This window comes from Protomyctophum bolini (genome assembly GCF_963924005.1).
Source record: "Protomyctophum bolini genome assembly, chromosome: 18".
NCBI lineage: Eukaryota > Metazoa > Chordata > Actinopteri > Myctophiformes > Myctophidae > Protomyctophum > Protomyctophum bolini.
In genome coordinates, this window is record NC_137879.1 from 28,062,316 (window position 1) to 28,082,944 (window position 20,629).

The window sequence follows — 20,629 nt, forward strand, 5'->3', positions numbered from 1 at the left end:
AAGCCAACTGCATTTTCTATAGGTGTCAATATTACCATGACCAATCCTGATGTAATTGTTGTTGTAATCATGTTCACATTTTTCATACTCTCAAGACAAGGCCCACTTTTGATCATGGGGTTGGAAAGTTGTAAAAACAAAAAAGAAATCGATTAATTGATTAAAAAATATTGCATTGTCAGGTACGGGGTGGGTTCCAGGAATTAATGATTATTAATAAGGGATTATTAATAATTGTTAAGGATTTATGTATGTGCGTGTCGAGCAGTATACAGTCTAGTTATATTGCCACTTTTGTAGACAACAAAACGTAATTTTATTGACACTTGTGACACTTCTACAATGGTAGGACACCTCACTGAAAAGCAACATGAAATATTCAAGAGGCAACATCGGTTCAGGTGAACTTTACTCCTCTGTACAATCCTTTTTTTATTATTGTTTTTGTTTTGTTAAAATGCTGCCTATACTAGAATGAAAGTGACGGGTTTCCTTTTCTTTTCAACTGAGAAATAAGTTAGTTGTTCTACTACTTGAGCTCACGCTGAACCTCTCAAAGAAGCATGAAGAGCAAGGAACATGGAGGAGGCCAGCAGTGCAACCAACTGATCTGGGAGTGTGTTTTTGGACTGGGGAAAGGGACTTGGCCCCCAATGAGCTGCTGTGAACGTGCGCCCTCTTGTGGCAGTGACCGGAGCAGCCTGTCTATTTTTTAATGGAGGTCAATCAATGATTCATGAGCATGATGATGCCCATGATTCTGAGGCCTGAAGGTTCTCTCCCCCTCACTCCTTCCTGCAAGGCTGCCGTTTACTTGAAATGGGGCTCTGGAATTATGTACCTTTTTGAAATGAAAACACCAGCTCAAGACAATTCCCTGTTTACAACCTAATACTTTATGCTTGGTTGGAATATCAGTGCATGCATAAACTCATATAAACTATTAGGGGTGGCTATTTGATGGTGTGAAGACTAAGAGGTAGGTTTCACAATGGCAACATTCTTGCTCATCTCTCCTGTGAGGATTGGACTGTTCTCGGATTCAAAAAGGGGGACTGTGGACGTAGTTAGAGCAGGGAAATCCCAGTTGTCCAATGTTGAAATGGATGAAGGATAAGTAATGACGCTGACTCATCTGTGTGGACAAAATGTTTGTGTTTTGCAGAGGGGACATTTTGGGTTAAAAAACAACTCTTTAATCGTATTACATATTCAAATCAAGCAATTCCGAGCTTGAGGAGAAGTGGAAATGATAGTCTTTAAAGACGTATTGAGGAATAAAAGAAGGGTAATTTAAAGTAATTAAAAATGATAATAAATTGATATTAACACACGTGACTGTGTCTTTATAATTTGAATGCATGTAGTAATACATATTTAACCATGTGTATAAATTGGTTATTGTTAATAGCCTATAACTTAGCCCTAGAAGTAGATTATCATTATCCAGTGTATGTTGTCATCTATTGCAAAAAATATCATGTAGAACAATATGGGGCTTTCTTTAAATTAACAGTGTCTTTCTTGTGCTCTCACTGACTGCGCTTATCTGTCTCTGACGTCATCATTATTAATAAGGCTCTTTGCCTGTGCGCACGCACTACCCTTTAAGATGCGTCGCTAATGGAATGTTATTATGGTAGGTATGGTATGTCGTCGTTTCCCATGCCGACCATGTTCCCTACGGTGACGGTGGCAGCATAGGAATGCTGCTGCGTGGCATGCTGCTCTATGCTCTATAGTAGTCACTCTAGCCTACTGATCTATTTCAGTGGTTCTTCTCAAGTTCTCATTCTCAAAAATGTTCTTGAAGCATTTCGCATGCATCCCCTTATTGGCGTATATGTATTCGCCCCTTATTGTTTTGGCTACACGCCATAGGCTAAATTTATTTTAATAAGAGATTTTTCTCAACTTGTGGGGCCGGGGGGAGAGAAATAAAAGCTCAAAGCACATAGATTTATTTTAATAGCCCACTAAAGTATAAAATAAGGATAAAAGCAAGCCAAGGGGTTAAACTCAACTGATTGTAATGTTGTAGCTAATGTAGTCCCCCTCCTCCCTGCTCCAAGGACCCCTGGGGGTCTCTGGACGGACCCCTCTTTGAGTCGCCAGTGTTATGTTCTATTTATCTCTACCAACGCTGCCTGCTGGCTGGCGCTGCTGCATTTTCCGTCGGCCAAAACAATCCCAGGGAAGGAAGAGGCTCGGATCCGCTCCATTGAGGGAGACGGAAATGAGAGAGGGGGGGGTTGTCCCAGAAACCCTATCCCTTTAAGAGCAAGTGGGACATAGCGGTGCGAGGAGAAAAAGGAGAGGAGGGGGAGAGAAGAAAGAGGAATTAAAAAAGAAAAGGAAGAAACAGACAGGGAGGGAGGAGGGAGAGCGAGCGATAAAAAAAGAAAGATGACATCCTCGCAATCCAACCGCCGAGGTGGAGCGAAAGGCTGCGGCCCGGCGAGAGCGCTCTTTGCCCGGGTCACGGCTTGAATCCAACAGCGAGGCTTCGACAAACACCCGATTGGCCTATTGGGGGGGAATCGGGAGAAAATAGATTCATACATTAAAACAAGCATGAGCTGCTTATTCTTATCAGATGCGTGTTATTTAAGCTCTTGTGATACTTATACTTGTGCGTAAAATGCATTTTATTTCACGTAGAATGTATTACGTTTACAGCTAAACAATAATACTGATAATGTGCTATTTGTTGATTTGAAATATATTTTTGTTGTTGCTATAGATATATGCATTAATGTATAATTAATCTTTGATCAATTAAACTTCAAAGAGAAATATAGTTCATTATTGTTACCCGGGCCAGCACCACTACTGTCTCGTCAACTGCAGCGCAGTCAAACAGCTGCGTGCATTTTAATTGATAGAATAGACTACCTCAATGAGAACATATTTTTGCAAACAGATTCACTCAAGTTATTTTTTCAAGAAACCCCCAGAAGCCCGTCGTTTTTTGCTGCAGTATAGGCGACTAATCGTCGGTGGGGTGATCAAAAGAATGCGAACGGCTCGCTCGCTTATCTCAATCGGGACTAGCTGACTTTTATAATCTCCATCGCTTTGGCGCAAAATGGATGCTGCTTGGAGCAATTTTCTCTTCCAGGTAGGCCTAAGAAACAATTGCAGTAGTAGATCTGTTTATGGTCGCATTTTCTGGCCGCAGTTCTGTGGCGGGGCCTATATCGCCTCTGTCCAGCAATCCTTATACCTTCAGCATCGTCTTGTGTTTAACGAAAAGTGCCACCACCTCAAGACAATGGCAGTCACTTCTATTTACATTTGGGTGATGGCCTTGTGTTTACTTCTCCAGAATACTCCCACCCAAAACCAAGTGGAGGGGAGCCTCCAATCAGAGCTCATGCCAGTGCATACGAGTTCTCCCCAGACCCCACCCACAGAACACATAGCACAGCCTCCCTCAACGGTGGACACTGCTGCTCTCAATGAAGATCCTACACCTGGTGAGGAATAGCCACACAACAATGTGGATTTGGGTGTAAAATAATAATTCCTTTTGTGAACATGTCTTGTTGTCTAGCTACTGTAGTAGAGTGGTTCTCAAACCTTTTAATTTTCAACAACCCTCCCCATAACTCTTTTGAGTGTGTACAAAATTGTCTTGCGGGTCCATTTGTTACACACTCCACTTGGAACCCCCCTCAAAGAACCCAGAGGGTCCATGGACCTCACTTTGAGAACCACTGGTCTAGTATGTCAGATTTGACACGGTTGTAAAATTACCTCTAAGACTCAAATTTACAATTATTTTTGTTCCCATCTCTCTCTCTCTGTTTCTCCCTCTCCATCTCTCCCTCTCTCACTTCTTTCCGTTCTTCCCCTCCTGTGCAGTGAAGCCAGTGTCTCGGCCGGCACGTGTCCCCCACATCTGTGCCATCTGCAACAAGCAGTTCAAGAACAACTACAACCTGCGTCGCCACCAGTCGGTTCACACAGGGGTACGAATGAAGGACAGGGCCAGAGAGCAGGCGGAGGGGGCAAAGGAGGGAGCAGATGGACAGGTGGTGGTGGCGGCGGCGGCAGCCCCATCGGTGATGACGGTTGGGGCAGGAGGGAGGATGGAGAGGCACACGATTCCCCTCTCTCTTCTCCACCTCTCCTTACCTCCCCCTCTAGCCCCTCCCGGCGTGCTGGCGGGGGTCCAGCAGCCTCCTCCCATGGGTAGTCAGGATGGCCAAGGGGTTGCCATGGCGGGCATAGTGGCTAGTGTTAACCCCCTTGTTCCGCCTCCTGCTGCTGTCGTCATGGCCACTACTGGGGCGACAGTACAGGTGGGTCAGGGCCTTGTGGAGATGGCTGTCGTCCGGCCCCAACGTAAGAGCAAACCTCTAGCACACTGTGTCACAAACCGCTTGGACTCTCGGGGAACCAGATTGTTTTTTTGTTTCGTTTTTTGGCCCCGGAACTTGATCACTTTAATTGAAACTAACCATTTTTATGTACAAATAAGTTTACTCAGTTCAAGGGCCTGTCATTAAGGTCTATCATCAGTCCCCAGGTCCTGAGTTTGAGAAGCACTGTGCTAGAAGCCCATCAAACTCCCCTGCATGCTCTCACTCAAGAGATAGAAAAAGACTTGCATCTATTGGAAAGTGTTTCCCATGACATGAAAAAGAAACAATTGTTGGAAATATCTTACACTAGAGCACCATATTTCAGGAAACAATTACACTTAAAGATCAGGAAAATTATCATTGTGGATTTGCATGGTTTCAATAGGAGATAAGAAATATAAGAATGAATGTACTCTACGAGAGCAGTGGTTTTCAAACTGTTGGTGACCAAGGCACACCACAATGCAAGTTAAAATCTCAAGGCATACCTTACATCCATGTGAAATAGCCTGGGCTTCCCTCATGGCACGCCGTTTGGGAACCACTGTACTAGATTATAGTCCCTACCTATCAAAACCATGTAGCGTGACTCTCCCTTTGCCTGTTTTTGTCTGCCTCAGCGACCATCAAATCCCAATCCTAACCCAGTGAGGAAGAACCATGCCTGTGAGACGTGCGGGAAGGCCTTCCGTGATGTTTACCACCTCAACCGCCACCGTCTGTCACATTCGGATGAGAAGCCCTTCTCCTGTCCGATCTGCCAGCAGCGTTTCAAGAGGAAGGACCGTATGAGTCACCATGTACGCTCCCACCAGGGAGGGGTGGAAAAACCCTATGTCTGCCCCCACTGTGCCAAGGCGTTCTCCAGGTGATGCTATGAAACAGACTGGGAACGTTTCTCTCGTTCATTACAATTTCTGCAGGGCCTGAGTCTGTATTTAAGGCTTCATATTCATACTGGCAGCCCAAATTTGATTTATGCCTATCCAGATTACAATTAGGTTGGCTTTATGAACAGCAGAAAAACAAATGGAAACAGATATTTGTTGAACGATTTGAACCACTTTCCTAGGTGGTTTGAAATGTGACTCAAATCTGATTTCTAAAGATGTCTCAGTCGGGAGTCTCTTGACACTGAAGCCTGACTGACAATGCATTGCATGTAGATTGGCTATTTGCTGTGAGTGTCAATTAAGCATTATTCATGCCTATGCTGTTACATTGTTACAGCAGCGACCAATGCAGATATGTTGATAATGTCTAAAAAGAGAATCTGTCTGATCACTTGCAAATAACAGCGTGGTCAGTCCTGAAGATCATGTTTGAGAAACAATCCGGCTTTGACTGCAGTCTGAACAAAGCCTTATTGCGTGACATAGAATGGCTTTAGCATTATTGGCCCGTTTCAAAATAGCCTGCCCTTGTTTATCCATTGCAGATGAAAGCTCTTTGACTTTTGCAACTTTTATCTAACAGATTGTGTGTCCTCTTTCCCTCAGGCCTGATCATCTCAACAGTCATGTAAGACAGGTGCACTCTTCTGAGCGTCCCTTCAAGTGTCCGGTACTTTACTTAGTTACCTGATAATGATAACAGTAATAATACTCATTTAGCAAATTTGTTATTTGCCCCAATAAGATTAGCAACGCCTGTACTAACATGTACACAGTATCCCTGATAGAAGTTGATATTGTGGCTATGGCTAATGTATTTAGGTTAATTCCCTTTATATATCAACTAATTAATCTTCAGAATATGAATATTAACATTCATTATGCCTTTTAGCTTTTTCATAATCAGGATAACCGTTTATTCAGGTTATTTTAATTTGTCGTAAATTTTGCCTGCCATGAATAGGCCTACTGAATACTAAAGCAACATAAACATATGCAGGGTGTTTCTGAGGATAAAATTACATTTGATAATCCAAGTTTCCAAGCTCTCAATGGGTCTTGTAGGGATGGATAGAATAAAACTTACCGTTATTACTTGTTTGCAATTGTTGCAATTAGCCTTTAGGCATATTTTATTTGAAGCATTTCAACAAAAATATATAGTTAAATGCAGAATATGACTTTATGCCAAACAAGCATTTTTCCTTTGTTACTTTATTGAATCCAATACATATTTCAAGGTCTAACTGTTCTGCATTTAATAATAATCTGCCATTTATCACGTTCTCATTTAGACTTGTGACTCTAGCTTTGCTACAAAGGACCGCCTGCGTGCCCACATGATTCGCCATGAGGAGAAGGTCCCCTGTCACATCTGTGGCAAGCTCCTCTCTGCTGCTTACATCACAGATCATATGAGGGTACACAACCAGTCCCAGCACCATGCCTGTCATCTCTGTAACCGCAGTAAGTACAAATGATATTTAGTGTCATCATGGGGAGTCTCTATAAAAAAGTGATGCATATTTAATTCATCCTTAAATACAATAAATGGTAAATGGTGCACTTCATATAGAACCTTTAATATCCAAGGCACTTTACATAGATTGTGCATTACATCCATTCATCCATTCACACACCGATGGCGGAGCAAACCATACAAGGCACCACCCTGCACATCGGGAGCAATTAGGGGTTTAGCGTCTTGCTCAAGGACACTTCGACACTAACTCTGTTATATTCACAACAATGTGAAGGGTTGTAGGCACAAGCTAGCTGGATTTGTCCTCGGTCCGAGTTTATTGTGGATGATAATGATAAAAGTACCCACAGCAGGGACCCTGAAAATATCAGTTTCTTTAGCAGTGCCATCAGAAATCATGGTGCCTTTGTGGGGGGTAGGTCGTGGTGTTTTTCTGTGGAGTTACAGAGGAGGGGGAAAGTCATTGGCCGTTTTAAGCATAATGGGGCTTCTGGGCTGTGTTGGACAGGGGACGAGGGAGTTTCTCGGGGAATAGGTTTAATGCAAGTCTTTTCTAGTTGTTCCCTCCTATCAGTGAACTCCAAATGAGGGTTGGGGAGAGGGAGGAAAAACAAGAATAATGGCGAGTCTAGGACCGAGAGGGTGTGTCTGTAGTAGGTAATTCCATTCACCTCTGCCACGTGGCATCATGGTTGATTCTTCTTTTTAAACAAGACTGAAAAGCAAAGCTTTTGCACACCTACAAACGACAGGTGCGTAGGAGAGGGTACGGTGCCCCAAAATTGAACAAGGAAAAAACAAGACAAAATTAAATTGAAAAATACAAGCCACACAAGAAAAATACAGGACCCCCCCCCCCAACTTCCTACCCCTTTTCCAGAAAGGTAAACAACACAGCTACTCAATATTGTCAAACACCCTTTGACAACAGCAACTTATGTAGATAGTGAAATCAACCAAGAGGGGATATTGAAGGTAGAACCTCAAAGAGCCTACCCCAAATCTTTTCATAAGTAGCAGGTTTTATCATGGTTGATTCTGGGTCCTTGTTGTGCTATTATGTCCTTGTGGGGTAAAGAATGCTATTTCACAGATTGGACTGGGACTGTGGGGACTGGGGAGTATCAGAGGTGATAGAGGACAAATAAAATATTTCCCATTTGTTGCGAATGCAGTGAGCACTTACTATGAACTTGGATGGTGGCCATCCGCTTTGAAGAGGTGTCTCCAGAACAGATTGAAACGGTCAATGTAGTCCAGCTAGTTGCAGGTTCTATGTAGATAGACAGAGAAGCCTGCTAAACGTATGTCTCTGTTGGTTGCTGTTGGTACTCCCTGATGAATGTAGATGCATCTACTTTGTACCAGTAAGACGCGCAAACGCGGGAAGCGAACGCAGCTCGTACATATTTGGGTTTTGGACGTATAGCTGCTTTGGGGACTCCTTATATGGTTATGGCTGAGTCATGGTGATGTAACAGCGGGACAGACACTTGCATCAATCACAAACAAATCACTCAGCTCCATATATGGGCACAAAAGCTTATGCTGAGTAATGGTGACGTAACAGCGGGACAGACACTTGCATCAATCACAAACAAATCACTCAGCTCCATATATGGGCACAAAAGCGGGACAGACAGACACACAGACATGATCTGCTAGGTCTCATAGTAAGTGCTCACTGCGTTCGCAATCACTGCGTTCGCAATAAGTATATTAAGTATATTAAACAGTTCAATTAACTCATTGTAGCTGTGAATGTTATTATTTGTTCATTTGTTTAGGTGCTTAGACAGTATGATGTTTTCACTTTTGTCACTGACCACTGTATCATTTAGGCAGCAGATGTCTATGTCGATCTCCATGTACATTACCTAGGGTAGTCACCGAAGTGACTTTTAACAAATGGTCTTTGATTCTCATTAGCAGGCAGAATAATTCTAATATGAACACTTTGCCCTAAACACATCTCAATAACATTATCTTTGACTTTATTTGGAATAAGAAACGTCCTCGTATTCTTCAGGAATTTTTACAAAGTCTGAGATCAGTTGGTGCTATGGCTTTATCAAATTTCCATTTATACTATTGGGCAGGTAACTTGATGGCTTTGGCATACTCGCTTCCAACGTATGACAACGATTTGGCCCCTGTCTGGGTCCAGATGGAGGCTGATGCAGCCTGCCTGCCAACCTTCCTCCAAGCTTTGTGTATTCAACATTGTCTATCGCACCACACCACACTTCCACCGCGCCTCATAGCCCATCAGTGTACAGTATGTACTGTGTATGGGCTCAGGTGTGATAACACTCGTTGGCAGGCTGGCTCACTCTGTGCTCCAAATATCAGTTTGCCCCTTCGCTTTAGTGACACCTTGGTCTGGTGTGAGAAGGCTATAGTCACATTTAAGCAGATTTATTTTGTCCATTTGACCAGCTCAGAGCTAAAGTTTGTATATTGATAGGCTAGCTGTTAGCACATTTGTGCTTGTTTGTTTAATTATTTACAGTGTATGTATTTATTTAGGGGGTTCTTTTTCTGGTACAGTGAAGAGATGTTGTACAGCTATGATGTTGTGGTATTGTTTGTTTTCAACAATTGCTATAGAAGGGGAGGAGCAGTATGAACCTTATTGCAAAGCGAGTGTACCTTCTGTATGTTCTCAATTCCACACTCAACACCACCTCTCCTCCACCAGGCTTCACCACCCTGACGTACCTTCGTGTCCACGCCCAGAAGCACCATGGCCAAGAGTGGAAGGATAGTGTGGGTGGCTTCGGCGGCACAGCCTCTGGCGGCGTCCTCGTGTGCCACCTGTGTGGTGTTCACTGCAAGACACCCACCCAGCTCCAGGGCCACATGGGCACCCACAGCACCAGCTCCATCACCTCCAGCACAGGGCCCAGCAGCTCCATCTCGCTGAGCAGCATGGTGACAGCGCCCACCGTCTATGTCACTGGTAATACAGTGGTGGACCTGCTAGTCACAGACTGCTCTAGCATTGCTGCTCCACAGACCCAGAGTTAGCAGTAGAAAGCTCAGCAATAATAAACCTCAGTCCCATAAACAGGGAGGGGTGGGAGGGGGTGGGCACAGTTAAGGGTTTAAGTTTGGTTTTAGATGCTGGTCTGGGTTCAGTTTTGTTATTTCCCTGCAAAATGGGGACGGTTAGGAATAGGATTTTGGTTGAGTGAGATAATCACTACTCAACGCTCAAGGGCAGTGTTACCCCAAGAGAATGACTAGCAGGTGTCAGTACAAGGGAGGAGTAAAGGGGTAGAGTTATGTTTATTTGAGCAGTGAAGGCACTGTGTTTTAATGTGACATTCAAGTAAAGACAAGGAAATATGATGACCACGACAGGTTCATAGACCGTAACAGCGACAAGTAAGGTTTGTCATCCAAATATTCCTGAGTGCTCTGATGTTTTCGGGACTGTGGTATTGTGAGCATCTACTGTATTTCTCCCCCCACTCTTTGTTCTTTATCTCCTTACTCTTTCTTGTCAATCCTGGCACTGGCTACTCTCTGCAAATGCACCAAGTACTGTATATTTCACACCAGCTCTCATCTTACCCCCATTTTTACAGCATACTTATGGCTTGTGTTTTAAAAAACAAAACAAAACATAACAAAAAAATAACAAAGGAACAAAGGAAAATATAATTAATAAGACAAACCATAGGACAGGAAAATATAGATTGATGTGTGCACACCACATATGCAGTCAGGTCTGTTCTAGCATGTTAGCCTGCTAGTTTTTATTTGTTGACTAAAGTAATCACATTTGAACTGTAATACTACATTGTGATGAGTCTCTGGAGGGCTGTTTCTAAATTGGCAAAATACCATATTCAACATTGTGGTTTGAAGAAACAATTGTGGGACTTACATGTGGATTTGTTTCTTAAAGGTGCAAGACACAAAAAAGGAAATAGAGAAATGTTAAGGAGTATGAGGCAACTTAACATATTATATTTGATTCAGTGAAGGTCAAAAAGATTTGGAGTTCAAGATGGAAGTCAAAATTGATTTGTGGGTTCTTAGATTGTCTTACAGCTCGTCTTCCTCCCGGAATCCAGCCATGGTTAACACAAACGACAACAAATCATTATGCTATACAACAGCTTGGCTTCTGATCCAGCAAATTCTTCTTGCGCCTGAAAACTACCTTTTTGCATGAAAGTAAGCTAAGTAAGTCATACTTATAATTAGGGAGCTGTCATGACAAAAGAAGGTTTTAGCAGTCCCATTAAGTTAGTTGGTCGTAAACAAAAATATTCAAGAGAGTCAAGTATTGATTTATACAAAAAGAAATGTATCATATTTGGCCATTCATTTAACTATCTGTCATTGCCATAGTCATTTGTTTTCTTCTATGTACCAGTACCATGTGTGATGCTCATAAGTTAGATTTAGTCATGTTATTGTTAACGATACACTGTTAAATCCTGAGTGTGTTAATTTAACTCTGAGTGTGTGTATAACTGTAACCAACAGTTGTACATATTAAGAGTTAAAGGAACACTCAGGATTTTCCAGCGCATACTGTACTATGTATAGCGTTTTAAACGCAGGTCATGTCGCTCCCCATGAATCATGAGAGGAACGATCACTTGTCCTTGGTATCTTTGATTGTTGTTTTTTTCTTTTTCTTTTTTTTTCTATTATATTGTAATTGATGTGTGATGTCAGAAAAGGGCTTATAAAGTCATAGGTCAGGTTGAGAATGATATCCAGGAGGTTCCAATGTCTGACATCGCCTGAAATGCTCTAAACAAATCCTGGTTCTGTACTGGAGTGCTTAATTTTTCAAATGATTTTTTTTCTTTTTCTTTTCTTAAGTGTTGGTACAGTATGTTATCTTAAAATTTGTAGAACTTTTTCCTTTTGTTTCTTCTTTTTTTTTTTTTTTGTAGATCTACCTGTTGAGAAAAGTAGTGAATAAGTATTTTTAGGTTTCTGCATTACACTAAAAGAAAGTAATACCTCTACTCTAGGATCCTGTACAGCTCTTGCGATACATCTTAATGCCTTATTGTACTCAACTGCATTTTAATTATTTTATTCTAAAATATTTTAAATCTTAGTCATGGATTCATTAAGAATATTAATGGGATGTATTTATATTTATATTTTTATATTTCTCAACAGTATGCATGTCTATAAACAATTGTTAGAGCAAAAAAAGTCAATGATGCTTACTACATTGTTATTATTTTGTAGATGAAGTAGAGATCATGTTATTATTTTGTAATTTTGACAATTAAAAGTAAAATGAGGAAACGGGCAGGGTGTTGCGTGTTCAGTTGTTCACCAGAGTACCTCCAGGGATCCTTGAGGAGGTTTCTGAGGTAATATAACATTCAAATCAGTTTAACCACACCACTTTCACCCTATCTAAAGGCTTACAACACGTAGTGATGTGTTGTGAGGTTGTAGATCTGCTGTTTTCTGAAAAGCTTTGAATAATTCTTAAATGAAGTTATTAATTAATGCAACAGTATACCCTACCTTATATTCTTGGGGCACAATATTCACAGGTATTCACATGGTAAATGTAAATGTGCAAATATTTAATAATTACATTGTTGGGTTTTCCTTGGTGTGATGTTAACCATTTGCCCTGCACTTGGTCTGATCTTGTTTCCTTCTACAGAATATTCTACACCATGTATTTTCACAAGAAATTATCTACAAGCTCACCCAGCAATCAAGTGTCAGTGCCACGTAACACAGGATAATAATAGGTACACACTTGCTTATTGCTGTGATTCCAGTGTTTAGCATTGTGTTAAAGTTGCAAAGAAGACAATAGCTCTGAAAGAATAGGTGCTGTCCATGGTATTGAAGGTGTCCCACAGACCAATAATGCAACATTAGGACATTGGCTAGAAAATTATCTTTAAAAATGTGTGTGAAACAAACCCTCAGCCACCATAATCGGTAGCCTATATTTCATTCATGTTTTAGCCAAGTGTAGGCTGTGCTTCTGTCTCTTAATTAGTATAGTGAGTAATTCTACTAATGTTCTTCTGCAACAAAGCTACTTGCACATCTATTATTTTAGTATTTCATGTTTATTTCTGTTATAAAGATATGCATGTAGGCAGGCTAACTAGATAATCTCCATAATGGAATTCTTATTAACTTTGAGCTGCAGCTCAAAGTTAATAAGAATTTCATTATGGGCTATATTTGAGATGTTATGTTACAACAGATCTGTCCAAAGATAATATAATGTCAATAAATGAAAATCCGATCATAAAACCATTGTATAAACCAAGGGGACATGCATATATCCCATGGGCCTTCTGTGAAAAGACTGTACTGTGATAGTGTGTACTTGCTCACTATAGCCTACTCCTAAAAGAAAACGTCTTCAAAATCCATCACTACAAGAAATAGCCTAGTCTGGCCTGTATGAATTGAAGACCCTGTCTGTCAAATCAAGGTCACTAAATTACACAACGGATTTATACCTGACTCGATCATGACGGTAAACCAAAAGGGAAATGTAGAAGTAGCATAATAATAATAATAATAATAATAATAATAATAAATGCAAATCTGACAAAAAGGGACAATTCATTTAATGTTGTTTTAAACACGTATGAGGTGTTTTCAAACGAAATGAGCACAAAGGAAGACTCAGATATAGGAGCAGGTTTCTGATTGGCAGGACAGCATACACGCCCGCGGGGAATATGATCTGTAATGTGAATGTTTCATACTTCATCTGTTACTGACCCATATAAAGGTCAAATTGGCAACCTGATACGAAGCTTGGCTCCATATTCCAACAATATCACGTGCGCACGCTAGTTACTCAATATTGACAACAAGTGGCTGGTCGAGTTTAATGTCTATAATGCAAGCAATAAATTACTATCATTATTCATTGAATGTAAAAAATATTTTTGGATGAACAATCCAGCCCAATCCTTTTAACTCAATGCATTTTGGATCATGCCTAAATTAAAATTGCAGGTGCCGTTCCTTTATGTTACTTTGCACGCAGTAGGCTAAACTATGTGCATTGCCTGTATTTTGCTGCATAACAAAAATTAGCCCTGAAAACATGACTGCCATGATGATTACGAGAGTCATGTTTTCAGGGCTAAACAAAAATATACACATGCACTTTACAATGCATAAACATGGGGCCATGGTACTAATACTATAGTAGTACAATAACATGTTAATGAGCCAGTCCAGTGTGTGTTCATCAGCCCTGGCCTGTGGTCAGTACAATAACGTTACACGTATTAATGGCCCAGTCAGTTGTCATATTCATGTGTAGGACCTAGTAGGCAGCAGCAGCAGCCCCATATGTGTCACTGGTCACTCTGTCACTCACTACAATAACGTCGTTGCATCCTCCCTGGCAGAGGGAGGCTGAGGCTGTCATGTCATGTCCTGACATGTTATGATATAACGAGTGTATCAACATCTGGATGGAAACTAGTCTAGTGGTTTTGTTAGCGTTTCGGATGGTGTGAGAGACTGTCAGTGTCACTGGCGCCAGTTACATTGGTATACCGAGCTGACCCGCAGGCTAAATGCCGAAACAGTGGAGGTAAAATCATAAACGGATAGCGGCGGAGGTGTCCTCCTCGATCGGTGCACTCTCGCTACACACTTCGATCCAAGTTGTTGCAAGCAAGCTAGTTTAGCTTGGCGTTAGCTTAGCTTGCTGTTACTGGAGGTTTGTGTGGTGGCAGCCACACAAACATGCCGATCATCGAGGCGAAGACGAAGACCCCCGGGACGTCTTTAACGCTGCTGATCGCTCTCTGCAGGACACGGGCTTCAACGGGCCGCTGACTGGACTGGACACTGCAGCACCAATATGTAAATGTTGCCGGATACGTTTCATTCACTTTAACCTTTTGCTGTGTGTGTGTGTGCGCTACCAGTTAGCCTAGCCAGCTAGGAAGCTAACTAGCGGCAACCGGCTAGTTAGCTTAGCGGCTAACGGTCGCACACATAATAATACGTACGGTGTGTGGGGAAGAGAAACGAAAACAAACCTAATGGTCACGCAACACCGGACTAGATCAGCTACTCTCTCTCTCGCCACAATTTGACAAACTCTCTCTAGCTGCTGGGCTACTTTAGCCCGTTAATGGGTTAACTATACTTAACACATGGATTGTGTTCTGTCCATTTACAGACAATGGATCATTTTAACAACAATGTATTGTCATTACAACAACAAAAAGCAGTACAGTTGAACATATAATTTAGTTGTCTTTCCCTTTGTTGGGATTTCTCTCTTTCTCTGTGTGTGTTCTGTCCAGAGAAAATGTTAAAACTTTTCTCCGTCTTGACCCTTAATTGACCCTTATTGGTGGCGTTATATGGAACTTCTTAATCCATAATAGGAATACATATGGATGTCATTATGACCTAGCACTGCAGGGTGACAGTCTTATCCAGTAAAGGTTGAGGAAAGCTGCTAAAATGTCATTTTAATAACCCCAGCCTCGGGATCGCAGGCACACTTCGCCTGACCACCACTATTGGCATTGCAAGCCTAACAAATGCCCTCTTTTTAATGGTAAAAGGTGTATTTACACAGCACAAGGCCCTTTACAATGATTGTGCATTACATGATTGTGCACTACATTTACCCATTCACATATTCATACACCGATGGCAGAAGAAACCATGCAAGGCACCAGGCAACTAGCCCTAGTCCAGTGCTTACAGCAAGTCAGACTCGCTGTAAGCACTGGACCAGGGCTAGGCACCAACCTGCTCATCGGGAGCAATTGGGTGTCCTGACTTACTTCATCTTGTGTCTAGAGATGGCTCTGGAATTTACTTAAGGGGAAATTGCAATTCATTTACTTTGTAGATTGGAATGAATGCAGGTCAGATTCACAAATGATTGAGCTGAAGTTGTGTGAAGTGTGATCTCACTTGTGGATGCTTTGTATTTTTCAGAGGGCGGAAAGAGCACCAGACCTCAAGGACCAGATTGTCTCCTGAACGTACCTCCCAGACAGATAGCTAGGGACCATGTTGACCATCCTAGCTGCTGGGTCTGTGTTCTTTCCAGGCCTTTTCCTGCTGTCGAAACAATGTCTGAAATACATCCCTGCGCTGAGGTGGAGCGAGGGCGATGCGGTCATTGTATCTGCCAGGTGAGACATTCCCTGTCACAACATAGGCTAATATCTCATCACTTAAATGCATCATCATGTACTGAGAAAAACACTGTTGTGATTTAACTTGTCTTTTCTTAGGTTGGTGTCTTCAGTTCAGGCAGTCATGGCTTCTTCGGCTGGTTACGTCATTGCTTCTTCCTGCGATGACATCATTGAGGACCAGTAAGTCGAAAAATGCATATGCATTGTTATTGATTCAGTTTGAATACTCAGACACCTACTTAATTTATAGTCCATCGTACAGTGATGTCACAAGCTCAACTTGTTGATCTACAAGCTTGCAACAACCACTGTACAGTAAAGTATAAATCAGGCATTGTACTGTTTTTCTCGCTACCCAGGCATTGGTTGACCAGCGCCTACATCCTGTTTGCTGTTCCCTACTTCATATATGACACCTATGCCATGTTCATGTGCTACTGGTACAAGCTGCGGGTCAAGGGACATGAAGAAGCTACAGCAGCCCCCCAGCACATGAGCTCTGCACTTACCAGCTACTTGCGCCGTGAATTCCTTATGGTGCTGCACCACGTTGTCATGGTTGCTGTATGCTTCCCCGTCTCCGTGGTAACTATCACCAATAGCTAGCCCAGCAGTGAGCACTCATGGGTAGAGATTTGATTTGGTATGATTTTTTTAATAATATTGCTTATTATTGCATATAATATTGGACTTATCTAATGGACTAGAATTATATGGGTCCATTTGGTTACATTTGCACTCAGATCTAAATTTACACTGGGGATTTTGCTACGTAATGTATTAGATGGATGCAAACAGGACTAGTACAATGACAGTTTTTCCCTTTGTCTTTCACTAGTTCTGGCGGCAGGGAAAGGGTGACTATTTCCAAGGTGTTTTGTTTATGGCTGAACTCAGCACTCCGTCTGTCTGCTTGGGAAAAATACTTATCCAGGTAACTGTCTTTGTTGTGCCTCAAAGGACATTTTGTTGTGTGTGTGTGTGTGTGTGTCTTTGTCATATTAAATCTCTCTTGCATTCTTTACTCCTTTTCCATTTTGTTTAACTGAATACATTTATGGCCATTCCTCGCATGCAGCTTGTCACTTGCACTGGCTCATGCTGACTGCGTGTCGTGTATCCCTCACATGAACAAAACGGCGTGATGCATTTCCTCGTCTACGGTACATCGCAGTTTGCTTGAATACACGTATGAGCTGCTGTACTCCATATGTGTTTAAAAGCAGTTGATATGCTTTGAGTGCTTTCTATGCCCCCAATCTGAGGCTCTCACAGCTGTTGGCCTCTGAATATAGCCACCAGTATTTACACTGGCTTTAACAGGGATACAATAACGGCCTATATCCTCTCCCCTCCTCCCTCAGCCTGTATCCCTGCTCCTCTTCTCTTCCCCTCCCTCACTTCTATGCATGTGGCCATTTGATAATCAGCACTTGTCTTGAAGCTGTGACCTCAAAGAGTAAAACAAGGGGGTTATTTGTTGGTGGGGTACATTGTGGGTAAATGGGTGAGCGGAAAACCTCTGTGTGAACCTATGCAAGCATCCACTCAGTGTTATCTCATTGAGGCAAGCTGGCTGTCCCAGATAACAGTGTAGTGTGAGCTGGTTTAAACAAATTAGAAGAATGCCTAAAGCAATTGGTCCATTGTCGCCCTCTCTGCAGCCTTGCGTAGATTTCAACCAAAGTGGCCAGAATCCAGAGAGAAGCATGACATACATGGCCATGATGGCCGTCTTATATCCACTTGTATTGTTCATGCAACTTCGGTGCTGGATTAACACTTTTAGCTTTCGCCAACCTGTTACCGCTTGCTTTTTTTTTGTTTTTCTTCTCTTCATCTATCTCGACCTCTCCTCTTTTTCCCTTCCTCTCAGTATAAACGGCAACACACTCTCCTGCACAAAGTGAATGGGGCTCTTATGCTGATCACTTTTTTCATCTGTCGAGTACTTCTCTTCCCTTACCTCTACTACGCCTATGGCAGGTATGTCTTTCTGTCTATCTCTGTTTCTCCCACACTCCGTTTTCTTGCTGAGCTTGGGTGAGATACACAATGATTCGGGCTACTGAAATTCAGAAGATATGTTTTAATATTTTAATTGTAATCCCTCATGACTATTTAGCAGTTATATTTTTACCTAAATAGATCACAAGTCTGTTGTACATGTTTATTTCCGTACAGGTACGCCTCAATTCCGTTTCACATGGTTCCACTGTCCGTGCCCTGGCCGGTTAACCTCGGCGCTGCTCTGCTTATGGCCCCCCAGGTCTATTGGTTCTCCCTCATCTTCAGGGGCGCCGTGAGGCTCTTTAGGGGCACCTCTCGCTCACGGCGACCGCCAGTAACATCGGCAGCTGCAAAAGAGGACCAGACAGGCGGCCATGCACTGCCACAGCCTGTTAACGGCTACAGCAGTCGTTCCACAGAGCCTGGGTCGGCCACTCACTGAGGTGTGTGAAAGGGAGAGGAGGGTCGCTTGTGGAACGGAACAAGAGAGTGAGAAAGGAAGAGGGAGGGAGAATGTACCCATGAGCTTGTAAAGGAATGGAAGGTACAAAAGAATGGTGAGACTGGACACAATAAGCAGTACAAAGATATGAGAATATGCCTCAAATTGTGTTGGAAGTCACTGTGGCCATAAGCCAAACCCCAACAGCCAAAGGATTTGGGGAATGGCATTATCTGGCTTCAGCTTTTGCTGTGTCTTGGAAACAAATGGAACATTTAGCACATTCAAGCACACATGGATGTCATCGGGCACTGTGATAGATAGAAAACATGCACTGAATTGAGAGCAATTTGCCTGGGAGTATAGCAAGTGAAAGGCATCAATTTTCCTTATATAGATCAAATTCAATCCGGTCTGCCTCAACACTAGGGCAGCACAGGAAATAGGAATGTATTATATTGTGTGTTTATGTTAGTACATTTGCTGTAGATAGATGGCCTAATTCAGCTTAGTAACAAGAAGAAAGCAACAACATCCCAGCTAAACAGTATTTTGAATTGTTAGTGTTATTACCTGTATCCTCTATGTTGTCACTGTCACTCTAACAAAATGTAACCAACCCGCAGACTGACTCATCTTTAGAAGGGAGGTGATGTCATAAGACTGTATTATGCTGCCTTATCCCTTTTCTCAATTATTTGCCATTTATTTTCATTCATTTCTCAATGTGAGAGAAGAAAGCTTTCCTTGGACAGACAATGTGACGTGTAGATAGTCGATGTAAAATTGCTGTCACCATTTCCTTGTCAGTATGAGTTTAATGTTTATTTTTATCGGGTCAAGAATTTCTGCATCTAGAATTTTTGTATTCCATTTTCCACTGTAGAACAAGAATTATAGCCGTTTGTCATTTAATGACAGGGTTTTACAGTCATAACTCAGCCTAATGTACACAAACCACCCCCCAGCTGTAGTGTTTGATACAATATAGACATGACTTTATTCCATGTACTGGTGTCACAATAGTGATTGCAATGACAGGTGTTTAGCATTTTGCATAAAATGTAATGAAAGATAGCAATGTCACTTTAAAACGAACTTCTGTGTATTGTAGGTTCTGTGTTGGTGTCACTGTTACCTCTAAATAGCTATCCACTTGGCTTGAACAGTTCAGTAAGGGGTCCATGAGGTTTGAGTATTTTAAGCACAACAAGGGACATGTAGTTTATTTTTCTCTTATTTTTTTGGCGGTCATGCAGCTGCATGAATCAAGAGGTAGTTGGTGTTGCAATTGGAAGGGAAATACTGAACAGTACTTGTATGGCATTGGCAGCATTCACTTGAGGTTGACTTTGGGGGTCACCTGTCCAGGGCAACTTATTTTGTGTGAGTGCGTGTTTGTGTGTGCTTGCCGTGTGTTTCTTTAAAATGTTTGTCTTTTTCTAATTACTGTTGTGTGTATGAGTTGTATCAACCATTGAGCCATTTAAATTGTTCGGATTGTACCACACCCTGAGCCAATGGTTAAATGTAACCTAAACTAGTTGGGCGACCTGGCTCTTATTTAATTAAGCCCTATTATTTAATTGTCAAAGCTTCTTCTCCCACCTCCAATTCTCAATAATATGAAAATGGGGCATAAGTGTTTAAGCAGCTACACTTATCTGGAAATGTTATGAAAATCAAAGTCCCCAAGATGGGCATGCCCAACAATGGGCAACAACGGGCATGTTCATGAATTTAATCTACTTTCTGTTCCACCATGAAAGTAGGTTATTGCTTCTTGCCAATACTAAAGTATTTCAACTGATGTACTGTATATTCCACAAAATGCTTATTTATTTGTATTTATTTATTTATTTGGTTTATTTGTGGTTTTGAATGCATATTTATGCATACATATTCTACTATATGCTTCTGATCCTCATGAAGGCTGTAGTGTCACTCAAATTCAGCCAAAATATACTCTGTCCTGAAGTTGAAGTTGGCTCTAACCTCCATTTTTATGCTAAACAATTCAAACAGGTTCAGCACTTTTTGATGATGGGTTCCCAGATTGTGTTTATATACTGAGTACTGTAGTTTCTGCAATTAATGTCAAAGCAACATGAACCACCAGAGGGAGCAACAAGCCACAATCAAGCACAAACTAGGTATACTGGTACATCTGGAAGAAAAGTATTCAATGAGAATTTGATTTACTGGCCACTTTTGATAGTGGGAGTGAGTTTCAATCACTGAGTAACATTTTCACATGTGGGAAAACCAGT

General features: G+C 41.8%; 2 protein-coding genes across 2 annotated transcripts; both read left to right on the plus strand.

The window, feature by feature from the left end:
- Positions 1-2,089: 2,089 nt before the first annotated feature.
- Positions 2,090-12,039, plus strand: mazb (MYC-associated zinc finger protein b (purine-binding transcription factor)). The gene is made up of 7 exons (XM_080788606.1): positions 2,090-3,121; positions 3,329-3,479; positions 3,868-4,307; positions 4,991-5,238; positions 5,870-5,933; positions 6,559-6,730; positions 9,448-12,039. The coding sequence occupies exons 1-7, from the start codon at positions 3,089-3,091 to the stop codon at positions 9,774-9,776; spliced, it is 1,437 nt and encodes a 478-aa protein (XP_080644732.1). The 5' UTR covers positions 2,090-3,088; the 3' UTR covers positions 9,777-12,039.
- A 2,033-nt stretch (positions 12,040-14,072) lies between these two features.
- tlcd3bb (TLC domain containing 3Bb) lies at positions 14,073-20,504 on the plus strand. Its single transcript, XM_080788501.1, has 7 exons — positions 14,073-14,603; positions 15,702-15,901; positions 16,004-16,087; positions 16,267-16,492; positions 16,746-16,841; positions 17,784-17,893; positions 18,092-20,504. The coding sequence occupies exons 2-7, from the start codon at positions 15,777-15,779 to the stop codon at positions 18,357-18,359; spliced, it is 909 nt and encodes a 302-aa protein (XP_080644627.1). The 5' UTR covers positions 14,073-14,603; positions 15,702-15,776; the 3' UTR covers positions 18,360-20,504.
- The last annotated feature ends 125 nt before the right edge of the window (positions 20,505-20,629 follow it).

Bases quoted from the DNA above. Each gene is read 5' to 3' on its own strand.
- mazb (XM_080788606.1), top strand. From the start codon at position 3,089: ATGGATGCTGCTTGGAGCAATTTTCTCTTCCAG. The intron at 3,480-3,867 runs GTGAGGAATAGC...CCTCCTGTGCAG, and splicing joins CAATGAAGATCCTACACCTG to TGAAGCCAGTGTCTCGGCCG. The intron at 5,934-6,558 runs GTACTTTACTTA...GTTCTCATTTAG, and splicing joins AGCGTCCCTTCAAGTGTCCG to ACTTGTGACTCTAGCTTTGC.
- tlcd3bb (XM_080788501.1), top strand. From the start codon at position 15,777: ATGTTGACCATCCTAGCTGCTGGGTCTGTGTTCTTTCCAGGCCTTTTC. The intron at 15,902-16,003 runs GTGAGACATTCC...GTCTTTTCTTAG, and splicing joins GCGGTCATTGTATCTGCCAG to GTTGGTGTCTTCAGTTCAGG. The intron at 16,842-17,783 runs GTAACTGTCTTT...CCTTCCTCTCAG, and splicing joins TGGGAAAAATACTTATCCAG to TATAAACGGCAACACACTCT.